The 20,178-nt window shown below is 54.1% G+C and overlaps 1 protein-coding gene across 1 annotated transcript in view; it reads left to right on the top strand.

Moving 5' to 3' along the window:
* Positions 1 to 20,178, top strand: part of DRAXIN (dorsal inhibitory axon guidance protein) — a 29,295-nt gene that overhangs the window by 5,409 nt on the left and 3,708 nt on the right. Inside the window, exons 2-6 of the mRNA XM_032300399.1 lie at positions 10,299 to 10,762; positions 12,900 to 13,090; positions 15,778 to 15,889; positions 16,318 to 16,407; positions 18,661 to 18,750. Of these exons, the coding sequence (XP_032156290.1) occupies positions 10,309 to 10,762; positions 12,900 to 13,090; positions 15,778 to 15,889; positions 16,318 to 16,407; positions 18,661 to 18,750 (937 nt within the window). The 5' untranslated portion in view covers positions 10,299 to 10,308. The remainder of the gene's footprint in view (positions 1 to 10,298; positions 10,763 to 12,899; positions 13,091 to 15,777; positions 15,890 to 16,317; positions 16,408 to 18,660; positions 18,751 to 20,178) is intronic.

The raw sequence follows: 20,178 nt of genomic DNA on the forward strand, positions 1-20,178 counted from the left end.
GGGAGGCTGAGGCAGGAGAATCACTTGAACCTGGGAGGCGGAGGTTACAGTGAGCCAACATTACGCCATCTCACTCCAGCCTGGGCAACAAATGCAAAATTCCATCTCAAAAAAAAAAAAAAAAAATAGCCGGGCTTGGTATCACATTCCTGTAATCCCAGCTACTTGAGAGGCGGAGGCAGGAGAATCACTTGAGCCTGGGAGGTAGAAGTTGAGCCGCGATTGCACCACTGTGCTCCAGCCTGGGGGACAGAGTGAAACTGTCTCAAAAAAAAAAAAAAATTATCTATTTCAAAGGGTCAAGTTAAATAATGAATGTAAAGCTCTGGGCCTAGAACAGTAGATAGATCTCAGCAATGAGCCGATACCATGTCATTGCTCTCCAGCTTGGGGAACAGAATGAGATTCTGTCTCAAAAAATAAAAATAAAACAAAACAAAAAAAAGACCTTTACTCTCCAATCCTCGCAACAGCTGGCATTTTACAAGAGAGGAAACTGAGGCCCAGAGAGGTTAAGAACCTTGCCCAAGTTGTCTAGCTTCTGCACTGCTCAGGGAGGGCCTCCCGTGACTCAGCTCAGTGGGTTTGGGCTGACACTGTGAGCTGGAATCTGTAACAGTGACGTCTGGGCCTCCACCTCTCATTAGACCTGTGGCCTCTCACCAGGACTGTGCCTCCTATATCAGCGGGGAAACCTGGAGACAAGGACTGTGTCTTTGCTGGCAGATCAGAAGCTCCATGTTGTGGGACCCTCCCAAGCCCAGAGCTGTGCCTCTTTTATCAGACTGGGAAGTTTCTGAGGACAGCAACTATATTTCTTCTGCTAGATGGGAGGGTCCCCAGGGCAGGGGCTGCTTCTGGCTTAGACTGAGAGCACCCTGCCGGCAGGGGGCTGGGTCCCCTCACAGTTGCAGCATTCTCTAAGGCATGACTTGGCTCTCTCCTATCCCAATGAGCCAGGACTGTATGTCCCCCCTCAGATTGGTGTTTTCTAGGAGCCAGGTCTCCCCGCTCCGACTGCAGCAGTGCCCTTGCCTGGCATCCTGGTCCCTCACACAGAGGGGCTTGGCTAGTGGCTGATCACCGGTTTCACTCTCCCCTCCAATCTCCATTGCAAGGAGGCAGCGGTGCCCAGCACAGCAAAAGGCAGAGCTCTGTGCCCGAGAAAGGCCCGTGGAGGGGGAGGTGGAACTCTGGCTGCTCTGAGGCCTAGGGAATGCTGAGAGGCCCCTTCCTATTGGCCAGGTGGCACTTCGGGGGATACAGAGCCATAGGGAGGCAGGGAGGTGGGTAGGGACTAGCCCAGGATGATCAAGGCGCCAGTATGCCACTGAACACCCAGCAGGGCAGCTGCTGTGAGTCTCACCTGCCCCGTCCTCTACCCGATCTGCACTGCTGGGTTCCATCCATACCTGGAACACCACCACCCACCCACACGCAAACCACACAGGAGCACTGACTTCCTAAGTAGTCAAGTCTCATGACAGCCTCATAATCCCATTTCACAGACAAGGAAGTAGACTCATGAGGGGAGGAGATGTGGGGAGGGGTTAGGAGCGGGGCTAGAACACTCTTGTCCCAGATTGCCTTGGGAAGAGCCCAGCCCAGGAATGGATTTAGAATCCACACAGTGGCTCCCCGACTCTCATGTAGGATATGACTGTTTTGACTCAACAAGAAAATTACCCATTTTCCAGCCCTGAGGGTGTCAGCTCCATCTAAAGAAGACAGAAGTCTGCTCCTAGGGGGCCAGGGGCTCCAGGATGCCCTAACTGGAGCTGGGGCTGACTGCAGAGTGGCCACACTGCTAAGAGCAAATGGGGCTTCGGGACTGCACCGAACATCTCCAATTCCTGCCATTCCAGGAAATGTCCATGTGAGTGATGAGGAGTAACAGAGGGAAAAGTTGGGCAGATCAATTTCAAGTTAAAGCAATTGTTGGGCACGGTGGCTCACGCCTGTAATTCTAGCACTTTGTGAGGCCGAGGTGGGAGGATCACTTGAGGCCAGGACTTCAAGACCAACCTGGGCAACATAGGGAGACCTCCTCTCAACTAAAAATAAGAAAAAAATTAGCCTGGCATGATGGTATGTGGCTGTCGTCCCAGCTACTTAGGAGGCTGAGGCAGGAAGATCGCTTGAGCTGGAGAGGTCGAGGCCGCAGTGAGCTGTGATGGTGCCCCTCTACTCCAGCCTGTATGACAGAGCAGAGACCCCGTCTACAAACAAACAAAAAATCTTAAGATCTTCCTGGAACTACGAAGACATAAAATCTGAGATGATTCCTGCATTCAGCAAAATGTGTCCTCAGCACTACTGAGTCCTGGGTCTGGGGATATAATTCCTCCCCATGGAGCTGCTGGCTGGGAGTATCCGGAAGGGAAGGAGATTGTGTCCCTAGCCCCCGGCGGCTCAGTCCAGACCCTACAGGACATGATCTGTCACCTCTCCCCATAGGAGCCTGGCAGTTGAACAGACAGATGGAGAAGTCATGTCCTTATGGATCATAAATTCTCAGGCTCCCTTGGCAGACTAGACTGGGCCTTTGAGACCACCTAACCCAATGGTCCAGTGGGCCTACTCCCTGCCAAAAAGAAACATTTTGAGTAGTGCAAATCTTTTCCCAAATGAAACTCGACCTATAATCCCATACACGAAACCAACAAAAGAGTATTTTATAAGCAGCGTAGCACCCCACCACCACCAGTAATTCCTTTCCCCAAATGAAAACTTTCTCTATTTTATGCAGACACAACTTTAAGCCCTACCTGCCGTCAGACTAACTCTCTTTGGCCTCTCCCATGTAGATTCTGTGCAACCACTGCTTTGCCCCAATTTAGAATAATTACTTAGTTTAAGGCCAGGCGCAGTGGCTCACGCCTGTAATCCCAGCACTTTGGGAGTCTGAGGCGGGTGGATCACAAGGTCAGGAGTTCGAGATCAACCTGACCAACATAGTGAAACCCCGTCTCTACTAAAAATACAAAAATTAGCCACGCGTGGTGACATGTGCCTATAATCCCAGCTACTCAGGAGGCTGAGGCAGGAGAATCACTTGAATCTGGGAGGCAGAGGTTGCAGTGAGCCGAGATCATGCCACTGCCCTCCAGCCTGGGGTGTAAAAACAATAATAACAACAATAATAATAACTTAGTTTAATTTTTGTTAAAAAAAATTTTTTTTAGAGACAGGAATTTACTATGTTGTCCAGACTGAACTCAAATTCCTGGTCTCAAGGGATCCTCCTGTCTCAGCCTCCCAAGTAGCCAAGACTAATATTTACTTATTTTAAAGAAAACCACCTTTTCTGTTCTGTGTCAATTTGCTGAGAAAAAAAAAAAAAAGAAAAACACCGGGTTCGGTGGCTCAAGCCAGGCGTGATGCTCATGCCTGTAATCCCAGCATTTTGGGAGGTCAAGGTGGGTGGATCACCTTAGGTCAGGAGTTCAAGACCAGCCTAGCCAACATAGTGAAACCCCATCTCTACTAAAAATACAAGAATTAAAGAGTTAGCTGGGTGTGGTGGTGTGAGCCTATAATTGCAGCTATTCAGGAAGCTGAATCAAGAGAATTGTTTAAACCCAGGAGGCAGAGGTTGCCGTGAGCCAAGATTGTACCCCTGCAGGCGGATCATGAGGTCAAGAGATTGAGACCATCCTGTCCAACATGGTGAAACCCCGTCTCTAATAAAATACAAAAATTAACCGGGTGTGGTGGCAGGCACCTGTAACCCCAGCTACTCGGGAGGCTGAGGCAGGAGAGTTGCTTGAACCCGGGAGGCGGAGGTTGCAGTGAGCCGAGATCACACCATTGTACTCCAGCCTGGGCAACAAGAGTGAAACTCCATCTCTAAATAAACAAATAAAGTAAACCATCCGGGTGTGGTGGCTTACCCCTGTAATCCCAGCACTTTGGGAGGCCAAGACGGGTGGGTTACTTGAGGTTTGGAGTTCAAGACTAGCCTGGCCAACATGGCAAAATCCTGTCCCTACTAAAAACACAAATTAGCTGGGCATGGTGACAGTGCCTGTAATCTCAGCTACGCCGGAGGCTGAGACAAGAGAATTGCTTGAACCCGGGAGGCAGAGGTTGCAGTGAGCTAAGATTGTGCCACCGCACTCCAGCCTGGGTAACAGAGCAAGACTCTGTTTCTAAATAAATAAATATCAAGTAAACCAATGAGAAAAAAGAAGCTGTTCTCAGTGATATAAAATAATGTAATGGATATCCGTTACACTCATGGATACGAGGCTGCCCTTCTAACTGGCTTTGATTGTTCATGTTGAGAAAATCCCGGTGCATGCAATTAAGCAGCTGCAAATGGCAGCGGGTCTTTGAAACTGCTCACCTTACATCCCTGGAATACTCTTCAGTGAACCAGAAGCTCAAATTATGATGGGGCCGTGCCCATGTTCAAATTGGGTAGGGAATGCATTCAAGAGTGTCTGTTATTTTTACTACAGTTTTCAAAATAATTTTTAAAATATATTTTTAAAGCGAAGCTAGAATCAGATGCTTACAGAACCCCTGAAACATTCCTGCCAAATACGGTGGCACAAATTTGTTTCTTTGGCACATGAGGAATAGACTTGGGGAAAGGGAGGGAGGCTGATGGGCTCCTGTTCTCCCAGTGGGGGGTTGTCTGCTTCACACCATAATCTTCCCTCACCATCCCAGCATTTCTGATATCCCTGATCCAGGATTCCCACTGGACCGCATTGGCCAGCCATGACTTGCTCCCCCCAGCCCGTATGCAACAGGAAGGCTGATCAGCACAGCAGGAATGCTGGTCCGACACCTGTCCTGAGAAGCCTGTGGCCAAGCTCCACAGTTGTCCCTCAGGCAGGCAGGGCAGGATCCCCCCAGTCTCCTGGCCCCCAAATGCAAGGCTGTTGTGGGGGAGGGGCTCAGGAATCAAAGCTGACTCCAGGCTGGATTCATCGCCTTCGTTTGCATACGATGAGACTGCCTTCCTGCGGCCTCTGGATGGAGACAGCTCTCCAATTGTCCCCTAGGATGGGGGCTTGAGATAAGCCCCTTCCCCTCCCTGGTTAGTATCTGTGTCCCAGCTCCTGGGGCCTCCTGGGCCCTGACAGCACTCAAGGACAAAGATGCCTCTTACCACGATGATGAGCAGCTGTGTGGGGGAGGCAGGTGGCCCCAGGGAAATGGGGACAAGAACCATGTCCTGTGTGCACCGGGTGCCAGGAGAACCCGGGGCTTGGGATGGGCTTTGCCACTTCCCAGCTGTGCCATCTTGGATTCGTGGCTTACATCCTCCCACTGATCCCTAGAGCCTCGGTTTCGTCACTTTAAAAATATAGAAAAGTCTCCCCGATGTACAGGGCAGTCGAGAGGATAAATGAGATGTGGATGAAAGAAAGAAACGAGGAAGGGCCTGGGCTTCCCAGCTGCTCCGGGCAGCAGTTCCTACAATTATGATTGCTTTTGCTTTAATTTGTTTTGTTTTTAATGATTCACTAACAGACCTCAGTGGTGAAAGGGGCCGTCTATGGGTTGTGGATGTTCCTGCCGTCCCTCAGCAGCTCTTGTCCAGGGTGACTCCCGGCTGCTGACTGTGTCCGGCTGCGGGGAGCAGACCCAGGGCCGGCAACGCAGGCTTTGTGAGCAACCCGGCCGGGGGCAGAACCGCCGCGGGCTGTGGGGAGGCAGAGGGGGGCTGCCTCCTCCTTCCGCCTGATTGCCTGGTGCTTTGTGACACAGCCTCCAACTGGCTTCCAGAGTGACAGAAATGGATGGGAGCCCTTGGTCGCTCTGGATCCTTGGCACGACTTCTGTAGCAGCCCATGTTTCCTGAGGGGCTCCCTGCCAGGCTGGCATCTCCGCTGCTGGGCTGTGCCAAGAGCAGTGTACAAATCCTGGGGTTGGAGAGAGGGGCCTGCGCAGGCTTCCCCCAGCCCCTCCTCCAGCTCACACACACTATTGCACATACCCCACACACATGCTCACAAACACGCTTGTGCACACACATATGCTCACACATGCTCACAACACACATTCTCACACACACTCCACGAGCTAACTTACACATGTTCACACATACATGCCCACACACATAGTCATGCTCACACATGCTCACAACACACTCGCACACACTAGTTCACACACACGAACACGTCCACACACATATTCACACTCACACATGCTCACAACACCCACACATAAGCTCACACACACCCTCACACTAGCCACATGCTCACACACCCACATATAAGCTCACAACACATACACACAGTCACACATGCTCACTCACACGTTCACATACCTGCACACATTCACACTCACACATGCCCACAACACACACACATGCTCACACCCACACACATGCTAACATGCCCTCACATACACTCACAACACACATGTACACACCTACATCTATTCACGCTCACACATGATCACAACACACCCACACAAGCTCACACATGCACTCACACACACATGCCAGATGCTCACAACACACACTCACACATCCTGGAGATTTATTTATGATCTGCTGAGATATAAACTTTCTTTCTTTTTGAGTCTCTGTCGCCCAGGCTGGAGTGTAGTGGCACAATCTTGGCTCGCTACAACTTCCACCTCCAGATTCAAGCAAATCTCCTGCCTCAGCCTCCTGAGTAGCTGGGATTACAGGCGCACACCATCATGCCCGTCTAATTTTTCTATTTTCAGTAGAGATGGGGTTTCACCATGTTAGCCAGGCTGGCCTTAAACTCCTGACCTCAGGTGATCCGCCCGCCTCGGCCTCCCAAAGTGCTGGGATTACAGGTGTGAGCCGCTGTGCCCAACATGATATATAAATTTGACTGTGCTCAACCCACTTCCGTTCTGATCCATAGCTACTGGCACCAATTACTTGCAGAGTCCTGGAGGTGCCAGAGGTGCCACAGCGCAGAGGGGAGACTGGGCAAAGTCCTTCAGAGAGTCCGGTCTAGGCAAGGGCTTAAAAAAACCTAACAGTGCCAGCACAAAATGACACTCGAGGTCTTCAAGAGCAGGCAGGTCTTCAGGATCAAAGGCATGTGGGAGCACCAAGCGGGAAGACATTGAGTTGAGGGGCTGAACAAGGCTTCCTGGAGGAAGGGACATTTGGGTTGAGTCCCAGAGGATGGGCAGGACTTGGACAGAGAGAGATGGGTGAGGGTGGGAGAGGTTCCAGGCAGAGGGGATGGCCGAAGTGAGAACAGAGAGCCAGAAAAGCAGGGGTGTGTTTGGGGCCCAGGGAGCAGTCTCTGTTGCCTGTGAAGGGGAGAGAGTAGAAGCTGGTGCTGCAAAGCTTGGTTGAGGTCACATTACACAAGGTCTTAAGTGCCAAAGAAAGGAGTCTGTGGTTACATGGGAAGGCAATAGGGAGCCATAGACAGTTTTGAGCAGGTAAGGGTCACAACCCGAGTAGCCATGCCACCAGTATGTGCTGGGTCTGGGGAGAGGAGGGACCACCCGTGGGTGTACCCCAATGAGTGCTCTGGCACTGCGCACTGAAATCCCACTTCCTCTGCCCCAGGCTGGCTGCCTGTGTGATTTGTGGGGCTTGAAGGGTGGGAGGGAACAAAGATGGTACTCAGACTGGGGTTCCTGAGGACAGTGTACTGACCCACAGCCAAAGAGGGTCTTGGCAGCGGAGCTTGGGAAGATGCTGGTCTGGGTGGGACCACGTTGCTTGGGGGTGTTGAAGTGGGGTGGGAGTGGGGTTCATCTCCCAGCTCTGCAGGGGAGGAGCTGTTCTCCAAGGCCAGCACTGAGGCTGGTCACCAGGGTCAGAGGCTGGCTCTGAGGGTCACTGACAGCCTTGTGTGTCCCCGGGGACAGCAGGCTAGCTGAGAAGCTGACCACCTCTCTGCCGAGCCTCCTCTGCTCTCTTGCTTGCGCTGTCTGGGTTTTCTACCTCATTCCCCTCAACCTCCAGACAGGGAGGAGGGGTGATTCCATTCATTGGCCAACGTCCCGAAGCTTCCCTGTCCCCGGGATGCTCTTTGGGCTTCTCCCAGGCTGTCAATGTCCCTGCAGGACCGAAAGGCAGGGCTGGGGCTCGGACACGGTTGGCATCCCACATGTGCGTGGCCTTTCCAGTCACAGGGAGAGCAGAGGGCGAAGTCTGGCAGCGGTCAGGCTAAACGCCAGCCCAGAGAGCAGCCCCGATTCACAGGCCCTGAAGCAGGATGGAAGTTCCCTCTGCACTGAACAATGCTTGAGTGACAGGGCTTTCAAGTGGGCCCTTCCCCCACCTCAGGAATGGCGGGGGACAGGGGGGCACAGGCCCAGCTTCCTGAGCTCCGGCCTCAGGAGTACTTGTTAGGAAAGGGCTGGAGGCAAGGTGGGGGCAGAGCCTTGCATTGCTGGTGAGGTGACTAGGACAGTAGCAGGGACTGAAGCGCAGGGGCTGTGGCCTTAGGAATGGATGCAGGTGTGACAAGAGACAGGGTTGTCACAACAAGCCTGTCCCAGGGTCCCACGCACTTCACCAAGGCTCACCCAGGATCTTCAGACGGACCTCAGGATAGGGGACAAGATGGGAAGTGATGGTCACCTCCTTGTCTCCGCCCACGGTTCTAGGAAGAGCTGAGCTGTGGGCAGTGGAGGCCGGGGCCCAGGCTCCCAGGGGACCAGGACGTGCCAGGCCTGGATGGAGGCAGAGCTGGGTGAAGCCACCACAGACGCTGAGAGGCTGGAGGAGGCGTTTCCTCCCTCCTCTCCCCTCGGGTGAGCCTGCTCGGAGCTTCCAGGACACAGCAGTTTTGCTGCCCTACTACCCTCAGTTGGGGTCGGCTAAGGTGACACTGGGGTGGGCTCGCCAGCATGGAGGCCGCAGGGAGAGGCGCCAGGAAGCAGGGAAATGTCCCAGGCCCATCAACCTTTCCTCAGCCCTGGGCAATTATACGACCACAAATCACAAAGAAAAGATGGTGTAAGCACCCTTGCCAGCCGAGTGGAATACTCGGGGGGCCGTAAAAATTCAATTAGCCCAGCTAACCCGGTGCCCAGGTCCAGGATGGGTGAGGCTGGTGCAGTGGAGGGGGGTTCATGGGGGAGCCACTGCAGGTGGCATACAGGGGCCAAGGGTGTCCAGAGTCCGACAGACACACCCGCTGCCTGGGAGCTGAGGCTTCTCCCTTCAGTGTGAGGGAGGACACAGGGTCCCCTGAGGGGGCTGTCCTGAGGGTAGGTGGGGTTGGCTCATTCCACCGTGCAGGGATCAGAGCCAAGTCTGCAAAGCTGTCCCCAAAGTCCTTCAGCCCAAAGAAGGGACAGTGTCAGAACATGCTGGGGCCTCGGAGCTCATCGTGGGAGGAGAAGAAAAAGGCTGAGCGGGGTCATCCTGGGACAGCCACGGGGGTTCAGCGCTCAGGACAGAAACGACACAGTGCTACTTACTAGTTGTGACTTGACTCTCAGAACCTTCATTGCCACTTCAGAAAAATGGGGAAAAGAACGGGAGCCATTTCAGAGAGCTGTTGAAAAGGTGAGGTGACATGAATTCACACAAAGCACTTAAGGGGGTTCTGCCTGCAGCCTGTGCTCAAGGGCTTTTCCGCCATTTGTATGGAATTAGGCACTGAGTCAAGTCTCAGGGGCTAGAGGCAGATTTCTGGGCTCTGAGGGACTCAGTTCCCTTCTAGGGAACTTGGCAAGGGGCAGAGGTTTGTGCGGAGAAAGGAATTCTAGACTAATCTGGAACCTTGATGACATGATTTAAGCCGGGGTTCTCAGCCTCGGCACTGTTGTCTTTCTGGTTCAATGATTCTTGGTTTGGGGGGCCGTCCTGCACACCGTCGGGCGTCTAGCAGCACCCCCAGCCCCTGGCCTCTACGTGCCAGTAGCACGTCCCGGTGTTGTTGTTGTTGAGACGGAGTCTCACTGTCGCCCAGGCTGGAGTGCAGTGGCATGATCTTGGCTCACTGCAACCTCCACCTCCCAGGTTCAAGTGATTCTCCTGCCTCAGCCTCCTGAGTAGCTGGGATTACAGGCGCCCACCACCATATCCGGTTAATTTTTTATATTTTTAGTAGAGACGAGGTTTCACCATGGTAGCCCAGGATGGTCTTGATCTCCTGACCTTATGATCCGCCCGCCTCAGCCTCCCAAAGTGCTGGGATTACAGACGTGAGCCACCCCCCCAGCGGCACTCCCCAGTTTTGACAACTAAAATACGTCTCCAGGCATTGCCACATGTCCCCCGGGGCAAAATCCCCCTCAGTGGCTATTGAGATAAACTGAGCTTTAATTTGAGTGAGGGGCCAAAGAGGGGCTGCATGTTTATGGTGTTGCTTTTCTTGCAGGGAGGAGCCAATGGCTGGGCCTGCCATCCACACCGCCCCCATGCTGTTCCTCACCCTCCTGCTGCCCCTGGAGCTGAGCCTGGCAGGTGCCCTTGCACCTGGGACCTCTGCTCGGAACCTCCCTGAGAATCACATCGACCTCCCAGGCCCAGCGCTATGGACACAGACCAGCCACCACCACCAGCGGGGCCAGGGCAAGAAGGAGTGGGGCCCAAGCCTACCCAGCCAGGCCCAGGATGGGGCTGTGGTCACTGCCACCAGGCAGGCCTCCAGGCTGCCAGAGGCTGAGGAGCCGCTGCCTGAGCAGAGTCCTGCAGGCCTCCTTCGGGACAAGGACCTGCTCCTGGGGCTGGCATTGCCTTACCCAGAGAAGGGGAAGGAGAACCGACCTCCAGGTTGGGAGAGGGCCAGGAAACGCAGCAGGGAGCACAAGAGGCGCAGGGACAGGCTGAGGCTGCACCGAGGTAGCTGGAGAGCTGGGAGGGGTGGGGATGGGGGGCTTCCTGCCGTGGACTGAGGGGAGCGGGAAAGGAGGCAGGGAAGGGTCAGAGGTGTGAGGTCCCTGGGAGGACATCCAGAGGAGAGAAGAGGTCCCCCTGAAGCCAGAGGCACCTGGTAAGGGGAGGAGGCTGGGAGAGGCCTGGGGTTGGAGCATGAGAAGGGGAGAGGGATGTGTTGCAATAGAATCTGTCTTATCAGCAGATCATCCTCCTGAAACAGGAAGTTCTACTTTGTATCTGACCTAAATTTCTCCTGCTTTAAGTTCCGAGTAGAGATGGAACAGTTCCGTGCCCTCCAAGCATATTCCTTACTCAACTCTGGAGCATCGGGTAGGGGTAAGAGCCTAGGCTCTGAAGCCAGATCTGCCCGAGGTCAGGTCCTGTCTCCACCACTTACTCGGGTGTGGGCCTGGGCAAGTTATCTTTCTGTTCCTCAGTTTCCCCTCTGAAAAGTGAGGTGACTGGTCCCGTCTACCCTCAGTGTAGTTGCAGAGACTTCATTAGTGGGACGCTTGGAGCTCAGCTGGCAGGGCCGTGAGCAGTTGTTGCTCTGGTATTTTTTTGTTTTGAGACCGAGTTTCACTCTTGTCGCCCAGGCTGGAGTGCAGTGGCGCAGTCTGGGCTCACTGCAACCTCCATCTCCCAGGTTCAAGTGATTCTCCTGCCTCAGCCTCTTGAGTAGCTAGGATTACAGGCATGCACCACTACGCCTGGCTAATTTTGTATTTTTAGTAGGATGGGGTTTCTCCATGTTGGCCAGGCTGGTCTTGATCTCCAGACCTCAGGTGATCCATCTGCCTGGCCTCCCAAAGTGCTGGGATTACAGGAGTGAACCACTGTGCCCGGCATGTTGTTCTGGTTAATCCCAGCTCCCTCCTGATGCCAAATCAGTGTCCTCCAACACGGATGCAGGTGACTCCAGGAGAGGTGTCACTTGCCTACCCTCCTGCTTCTGCCTTGTTCATCTGGGTGCCCCGCAGCCCTTCCCACCTTCCTTAACACTTACCCCACATCCCCTGCGAGCGAGCCTGCCCCCTGCTGGCCCAGGTTCCCCACTCCCGGTACCCATTAGCTCCACCCAAGTGGCTCCTCCCAGCCTTGCCTGGCCCTAAGCCAGGGAACTGGGCTTCTAAACTCCCTATGTGACAAGACTGCCTCTAGGGGCATGCCGAGTGCCACAAACGCAGTGGCAGAGTTCTTCGGCAGGAAGGCAATGGAACCTCAATGCCCCTTCTTGTGGGCTGGCTTCCCTGCAAGGTGTACTGAGAACCCCCCAGGTGAGCTGAGGTCAGTCGTGGTCCCCAGCCTTGACTTTCAGCCTCCCACTCCTAGGGTCACCTGTGTCAGCTTTCAGGGGAGGACACTGGCACCCCTGAGAACAGCTGGAGGGCACACATGGGGTGTGGACCCTTCCTGCTGGGTTCCTGCTCCCCCAGCTCCAGGGCTTCAGCTGGGCCTCCTGGGAGATTTGATAGGGTGAGGAGGAGGCAGGAACAGAGAAGGTCTGCGGGCTAGGCCCTGGTCTGCTGACAACTGGCTGTGACACCTCAGGCCAGGCCAGGCATGGTGGGTCATGCCTATAATCCCAGCACTTTGGGAGGCTGAGGCAGGCAGGTCACTTGAGGCCAGGAGTTCTAGGTCAGCCTGGGCAACATGGAGAAACCCCATCTCTACCAAAAATACAAAAATTAGCCAGGTATGGTGGCACGTGCCTGTAACCCCAGCTACTCAGGAGGCTGAGGTGGGATAATCGCTTGAACCCTGGAGGCGGAGGTTGCAGTGAGCTGAGATCACACCACTGCACTCCAGCCTGGGCGACAGAGCGAGTCATGGACTTGGACTTGCTGGAATGTTGCTTTACAGGGAGAATCCCTGGGCTGTCTCCCCAGCGACACCGTAAGTTCTTCCAAGACATTTTCCTCCGAGTTCCCCATTTCCCCCTCCTGAGAAGGGTAGGAAGCAGGGATGGGGCCAACCAAAGGCTTGTCACACAGTCCAGTCCTTGCTGCCTCCAGGTTTGCAGCATAAAACGTGGGTTCTACTATAGACTTGCGAGGCAGCAAGCAGATGCAGCCCCTGTGCTCCCCGCCCTGTGTCTCAGGCCGAGCGTTGGTCCGAGGTCCCAGCTCCCTGATGAAGAAGGCAGAGCTCTCCGAAGCCCAGGTGCTGGACGCGGCCATGGAGGAATCCTCCACCAGCCTGGCCCCCACCATGTTCTTCCTCACCACCTTTGAGGCAGCACCTGCCACAGAAGAGTCCCTGATCCTGCCCATCACCTCCCTGCGGCCCCAGGTAAGGGGTCCCCAAACAGCCTCGGAGCTGGAAGGGTCCCTGAGCCCATGTCATGGAAAACCCTCTTAATGCATGTCGGGAGACTGAGGCATGAGGGCAGAAGGCCACAGAGCTTAGACTGAAACTAGATCTCATGCTGCCCATCCAGTCTAGCTCCAGCCCTGGTTGGTGCTCCATCCTGACAAGAGGCTGCCATTGTCCAGGGCAAAGTGGTCCCGGGGGCCACTCTGGGGACAGCCAAGGAGGCAAGCGGCAGTTCTGCACGCAGGTGTCTGCATGGAGAGCAGCGAGGCCTGGGGAGGAGCTTCCTGCATACAGAGGAGCATGAAGCATAATAATGGTGATTTTTCATTTTTAATTTTTTTTGAGACAGAGTCTCAATCTGTGGCCTGGGCTGGGGTGCAGCGGCATGATCTTGGCTCACATCAACCTCCGCCTCCCAGGTTCAAGCAATTCTCCTGCCTCAGCCTCCCAAGTGGCTGGGACTATAGGCACGTGCCATCACACCCAGCTAAGTTTTATATTTTTAGCAGAGAAGGGATTTCATTATGTTGGTCAGTTGACCTCAATCTCCTGACCTCGTGAACCGCCCACTTTGGCCTCCCAAAGTGCTGGGATTACAGGCGTGAGCCACTGTGCCCGGCCAATAATGGTGATTTTTAAAACCGTGTCCTCAAGACCCAGATTTAATAAGCATTAGCTACCACTGTGACCCATCCACATCAGATCTTTAACAAAGACGTGTGGGCCGGGCGTGTTGGCTCACGCCTGTAATTCCAACACTGTAGAAGGCCAAGGCGGGAGGGTCACTGGAGCCCAGGGATTCGAGATTTTCCTGGGCAACATAGTGAGACCCCATGTCTACAAAAATTTTTTTTTTTTTTTTTTTGAGACAGAGTTTCGCTCTTGTTACCCAGGCTGGAGTGCAATGGCGCGATCTCGGCTCACCGCAACCTCCGCCTCCTGGGTTCAGGCAATTCTCCTGCCTCAGCCTCCTGAGTAGCTGGGACCACAGGCACGCGCCACCATGCCCAGCTAATTTTTTTGTATTTTTAGTAGAGACGGGGTTTCACCATGTTGACCAGGATGGTCTTGATCTCTTGACCTCGTGATCCACCCGCCTCGGCCTCCCAAAGTGCTGGGATTACAGGCTTGAGCCACCGCGCCAGGCTGTCTACAAAATTTTTTTAAAATTAACCAGGCATGAGGGCGTGTGCCTGTAGTCCCAGCTACTGGGGAGGCTGAGGTGAGAGGATCGCTTGAGCCCAGGAGGTCAGGGCTGCAGTAAGCCATGATCGCACCACTGCACTCCAGCCTGGGTGACAGAGTGAGACCCTGTCTCAAGGAAAAAAAATATGTGGAGAGAAACTGTGGCAAAAACACTCCCCACCGGTGATTCTAGAAGAGGGGTCATAGGAGCTTACTGCATCATTCTTGCACCTCTTCTGTGGTTTTGAAAGGTTTTCCAAATAAAATTATTTAAAAGGATCACTAATATGTAAGAAATAATACATAAAAAGAAACAGGCCAGGCGTAGTGGGTGGCTCACGCCTGTAATCCCAGCACTTTGGGAGGCCGAGGCGGGTGGATCACCTGAGGTCAGGAGTGTGAGACCAGCCTGGCCAACATGGTGAAACCCCGTCTCCACAAAAATACAAAATAAATAAAACTTTTTTTAGCAGCAGATCTTTCTTATCCTTTTTGGGGGTCTTGCACTCCCTTGAGATTGTGAGAAAGCTGCAGACAGTTTCCCATGAATACATGGTTACCCATCTCGTTGCCCAAGACCCCCTGCAGCCCAGCCTAGAAGGTGCAGCTCCTGCCCATGTCCTCGTGCGCACACGTGCCCGTACATGCCCGTGTGTAGATCTAGCCATGACCTCTAGCCCTCTGCATTCCTGGGGCCACTGGCCCAGGTTGTGAGTGGGACTGAGCTCTGGTTGTGGCCTCAATGGTGCCATGGAGAGCTGGTAACCTCTGCAGGGAGAGGGAGAGATAGGAAGGTCCAGTGAGTGCCTGGGCTACACCCACCTCCCTCCTCGTGGGCTTAAAGACCGTGAGCAAGCAAGATTGCCTTCATGGCCGAGTGCGGTGGCTCGTGCCTGTAATCCTAGCACTTTGGGAAGCCAGAGCAGGTGGATCACACGGTCAGGAGATCGAGACCATCCTGGCTAACACAGTGGAACCCTGTCTCTACTAAAAATACAAAAAATTAGCCAGGCGTGGTGGAACACGCCTGTAGTCCCAGCTACTCAGGAGACTGAGGCAAGAGAATCACTTGAACCCGGGAGGTGGAGGTTGCAGTGAGCCAAGATTGCACCACTGCACTCCAGCCTGGGCAACAGAACAAGACTCCGTCTCAAAAAAAAAAAACAAAAAAATGCCTTCCCAGCCTGTGGGTGGCCTCTGCCCCTCCTTGGCGGGCCTGGAGGGTAATTCGCCTGTGTGTGTCTGCATGAGCTCTCTTGAGTAATGGTTGCACAGGGAGGGAATGACCCTAGTGGCCATTGGAACAGGAGCCTCGGACAGCCGTCTTTATGACCTCGGGCTGAGACTCCAGGCTGCCCAGCAGAGGATGAGGTGGCCTCTGAGAAGTGTCTCCTTTGGCCTCTGGCCTTGGGACTCCACACTCCTGCTTCCATGGATTTGAAGGATCCAACATTCGCCTTCTCCACTGTCTCCGGCAGGCACAGCCCAGAACTGATGGGGAGGTGATGCCCACACTGGACATGGCCTTGTTCGACTGGACCGATTATGAAGACTTAAAACCTGATGGCTGGCCCTCTGCAAAGAAGAAAGGTATGCCCACCTGCCCCATCACCTTCCATGCCCAGACGCCCGGCCCTCCGGCACCATCTGTTGAGGTGGGGGCCCCAGTGAGCCCTGTCTCATCTTCAGATGTCCAAAGCTGGGACTCGGGGAGAGGAGGAGCATGGAGTCCAATGTGGAAATGCCGCTTGGAATGTAGAATGCTGTCACGTGCTTATCACGTGCCACACGCCTCCTTGTTTCCACTCACGTTACCCCGGGGGAAAATACCTGTTAGGTCTATAGTACTGTGGATCCCATTTTAGAGGACAGAAAACTGAGGCAGAGAGAGAGGGGTGTAGTGCCTTGTCCAAACCACATGGTAGGGCGGTGGTATGGGCACTCCAACACCTGAGTCCCTGTGCTCAACCCCTCTCTGTTGGGCCCCGGTTTCTGATGACAGATCTTCTTGTCCCCAGAGAAACACCGGGGTAAGCTCTCCAGTGACAGTAACGAAACATCCCCAGCCGAAGGGGAACCGTGTGACCATCACCAAGACTGCCTGCCAGGTACCAGCCAGCACCCACATTCAAGGCACCAGACTGGGTGCTGGGAGGAAACCTGGGTGGGAGTGGGGGTTCCCAGAACCTGAGGATCCTTGACCCTTCATGGATGATAAATAATAACAACAGCTGCCACTTTCCTGAGAGTTACCATCAGACATTAATTCATTTAATACATTACTCACAGCCAGGCGCAGTGGCTCATGCCTGTAATCTCAGCACTTTGGGAGGCCAAGGTGGGTGGATCACCTGAGGTCAGGTGTTGGAGACCAGCCCGGCCAACATGGCGAAACCCTATCTCTACTAAAAATACAAAAATGAGCTGGGTATGGTGGCGTGTGCCTGCAGTCCCAGCTACTTGGGAGGTTGAGGCAGGAGAATTGCTTGAACCCAGGAGGCAGAGGTTGCGGTGAGCCGAGATCGCGCCATTGCACTCCAGCCTGGGTAACAAGAGCGAAACTCCAACTCAAAAAAAAAAAAAAAAAATTAGCTGGGCATGGTGGCTCACGCCTGTAATCCCAGCTACTCCGGAGGCTGAGACAGGAGATTCAATCACTTGAACCTGGGAGGCGGAGGTTGCAGTGGGCTGGGATCACACCACTGCACTCCAGCCTGGGCAACAAGAGCGAAACTCAGTCTCAAAAACATAAAAAATAATACATTACTCACAACAACCCAGTTTTCAAGCCAGGTGATTGAGCCCCAGAGGGGCAGTCTTGCCCAGGGTCCCACAGTTAAGAAGTGGCTCCAGCTGGGTCAGCCTGGCTGGAAAGCCTGTCCACCACAGCCCCACACTGCCTTGAATCGGATGATCCTCCCGCCCTCTTCCTCCTGACACCAGGCAGAGCTTAATGCTGTCCTTGTCCCCTCACTGCACTGCCGGGCGTTCCGGGGATGCTTTTGGTGACATCCTCACTGTTCAGCAGCTGTCCCCATGGAGACAGTCTAAAAACAAGAAGCCGGATATTGGAACTAATGCCCTAAACCCCTGGCCCTTGAGGGTCTGTCAGGCCCTCTAGGAAGCAGATACTGAAGTAAGTCAGAAGTGTGAGGCTGGGCGTAGTGGCTCATGCCTATAATCCCAGCACTATGGGAAGCCGAGGCGGGAGGATCACGTGAGCGCAGGAGTTCAAGACCAGCCTGGCCAACATGGGAAGACTCCGTCTCTACAAATAATAATAATTTTAAAAATTAGCTGGCTTTGCTGGTGTGCACCTGTGGTTCCAGCTACTTGGGAGGCTGAGGCAGGAGGATCACTTGAGCCTGGGCGGTCAAGTCTACAGCGAGATGTGATCGCCTCACTGCCCTCCAGCTTGGGTGATGGAGCAAGACCTTGTCTCAACAAAACAAAACAAAAAGTGCCGCAGATTTATTTTGGGGTGGGCTGGGGGTGGGAAACACTTTCGAATGAGGAAAGTGGGAGGAGGCCGGTTTGGACAGAGGAAGCTCCAGACATCATGCAAGGTCTTGGGGGTGTAATGGGCGCTCCGGTGCAGAGGTGGCCTGTTAGATAAGGCCCATCCTGAGCAGAAATGGCCGGGGCCCCAGAACCCCCGTGCCAGTCATTGGCAGGGGCTGTGGGGAACAGCCTGCCATGGGCCGAGGTGGCCCTGAAGCTGCTCCCAGCTGGAGGCCACCAGCAAGCGCTTTCCCCGGGAGAGATCCGAGTGGCACACCTCCATGGCACCACGACTGTTAGATAGGTGACCAGAATATTCCACAAAATAGCGACCAAACCAGCAGTTAGCATCGTAGAAGGCAGACCACCAGCTCCCTGACAGGCTGCTTCATTCCCAAACTATTGTTTTCACCCTGGGCTCAAAGAAAAGGCCTGCGTTTGGGCAGACTGGTCAGTCGCCTGGGAGCTGGCTCCATGGCAGGTGCCCAGGGCTTCAGTTTCCCCATCTGTCAAAAGAGGACATTGGTGTCGGGGATCCTGAGGCCCCTCCCAGCTCTGAGCTGACTCCACACCTGGCAGCCCCCAAATGTTCAATCCGCTCTGTCACACCACCTTCGCTCTTCCCACAATCAATCAGTTGCCTATCTGAGGCAGCTGGGGTCTCTGCCACCAACGCTTGGGGGCCTCGGCCATGACATCCATCTGCGGTTTCACCCAGGAGCCTTGCACACCAGATGGCCCACCCCGCCAGGCACAGCCTGCCATGGAGATGATGGATCTCTTGTCCAGTGGGAACGAGTGCAGAGCTTCGGGGAGGGGCAGCTCGGCTCGGCTGACTGCGTGTGTCTCTGTGTTGGCAGGGACTTGCTGCGACCTGCGGGAGCATCTCTGCACACCCCACAACCGAGGCCTCAACAACAAATGCTTCGACGACTGCATGTGTGTGGAAGGTGGGTCCAGACTCCTTTGCAGGGGGCTCTGCAGGCTCTGAGAACCACAAAGCCTCCCTTTCTCGAAGCTGGCTCTGCACTGAGTGGGGGACAAGCTTTCCCAGCAGAGGGTGGATCGAGGGCCTGCGGGGGGGAGTAGGTGGGAGAATCCCTCGGGAGCCGAAGACGTGAGCAAGAACAGCTTTATCCGTGCCTTCCCAATCTGTGAACTCATTTAGTCCCGATTCTTGGCATTGTTTCTGAGATTTGCTTTTCTCAACTTTTGAAATACAAGCTGTCGTGATCTCCCACTATCTAGAGCGGGGAGGAGGGAGGAGGCAGGAGCACATCTCTTTAAATTAGATCCAGCTTCAGAAGGCCGCCGCTTTCACACCCAAATTCTATCCCAGGGGAGACATTCCAAGTGTGATAACGGGGTGGGGGTGGGTTTCCCAGCATGTCGCTGGGAAGGATGCACTTGGCCAGCTGCCTCTTTAACTCCTCCATGCCCCCACCTCGCCTAGGTGCGCTGGCTCTGTGCTGAGCACTTTTCTACTGAAATCCCCATGGCCACCCCTAGAAAGGGGCTGTGGTGATCCCCACTACACAAATAAGCAAACTGGGGCACAGAAAGCTTCATGATGCCCAAACTGACACAGCCAGGAAAGTGGGGGGAATCGTTTCAGGTTTTTTTTGTTTGTTTGTTTGGTTGAGACAGGGTTTTACTCTGACACCCAGGCTGGAGTGCAGTGGTGCAGTTTTGGCTCACTGCAACCTCTGCCTCCCAGGCTTAGGTGGTCTTCCCATCTCAGCCCCTCAGATAGCTCGGACTACAGGCCCACGCCACCAGGCCAGCTAATTTTCATATTTTTGGTCGAGGCGGGGTTTCGCCATGTTGCCCAGGCTGGTCTCAAACTCCTGACCTCGAGTGATCCACCTGCCTTGGCCTCCCAGAGTTCTGGGATTACGGGCATGAGCCACCACACCTGGCCAGTTTAAATTTTGTATTCTGCAAAGTTTCAAATATATATTGAAGTAGTCAGAATAGTCTAATGAACGCCCATTGCTCATCACTCTGCTTCGGTAGATACTAACTGGTGGTCAGTCTGTGTCACCTCTTACCCACTTTCCTTATTCTGACATGATTTGTCTTGAACTCCCAACCTCAGGTGATCCGCCCGCCTTGGCCTCCAAAGTGCTTGGATTACAGGCGTGAGCCACCGCGCCCGGCTATTCTGACATGATTTGTAAGCAACTCCTGAGAGCTTACAGTTACTTCACCTATGAAAAGTAACCTATTTTATTGTGCATATCTGAAAGACAAATATTCTTGACTGGGCATGGTGGCTCACGCCTGTAATCCCAGCACTTTCGGAGGCCGAGGTGGGCAAATCACGACTTTGGGAATTCAAGACCAGCCTGGCCAACATGGTGAAACATCTTCTCTAC

Source organism: Sapajus apella, unplaced genomic scaffold (assembly GCF_009761245.1).
Source record: "Sapajus apella isolate SASKATOON/1434 unplaced genomic scaffold, GSC_monkey_1.0 scaffold43, whole genome shotgun sequence".
NCBI classification, from domain to species: Eukaryota; Metazoa; Chordata; class Mammalia; order Primates; family Cebidae; genus Sapajus; species Sapajus apella.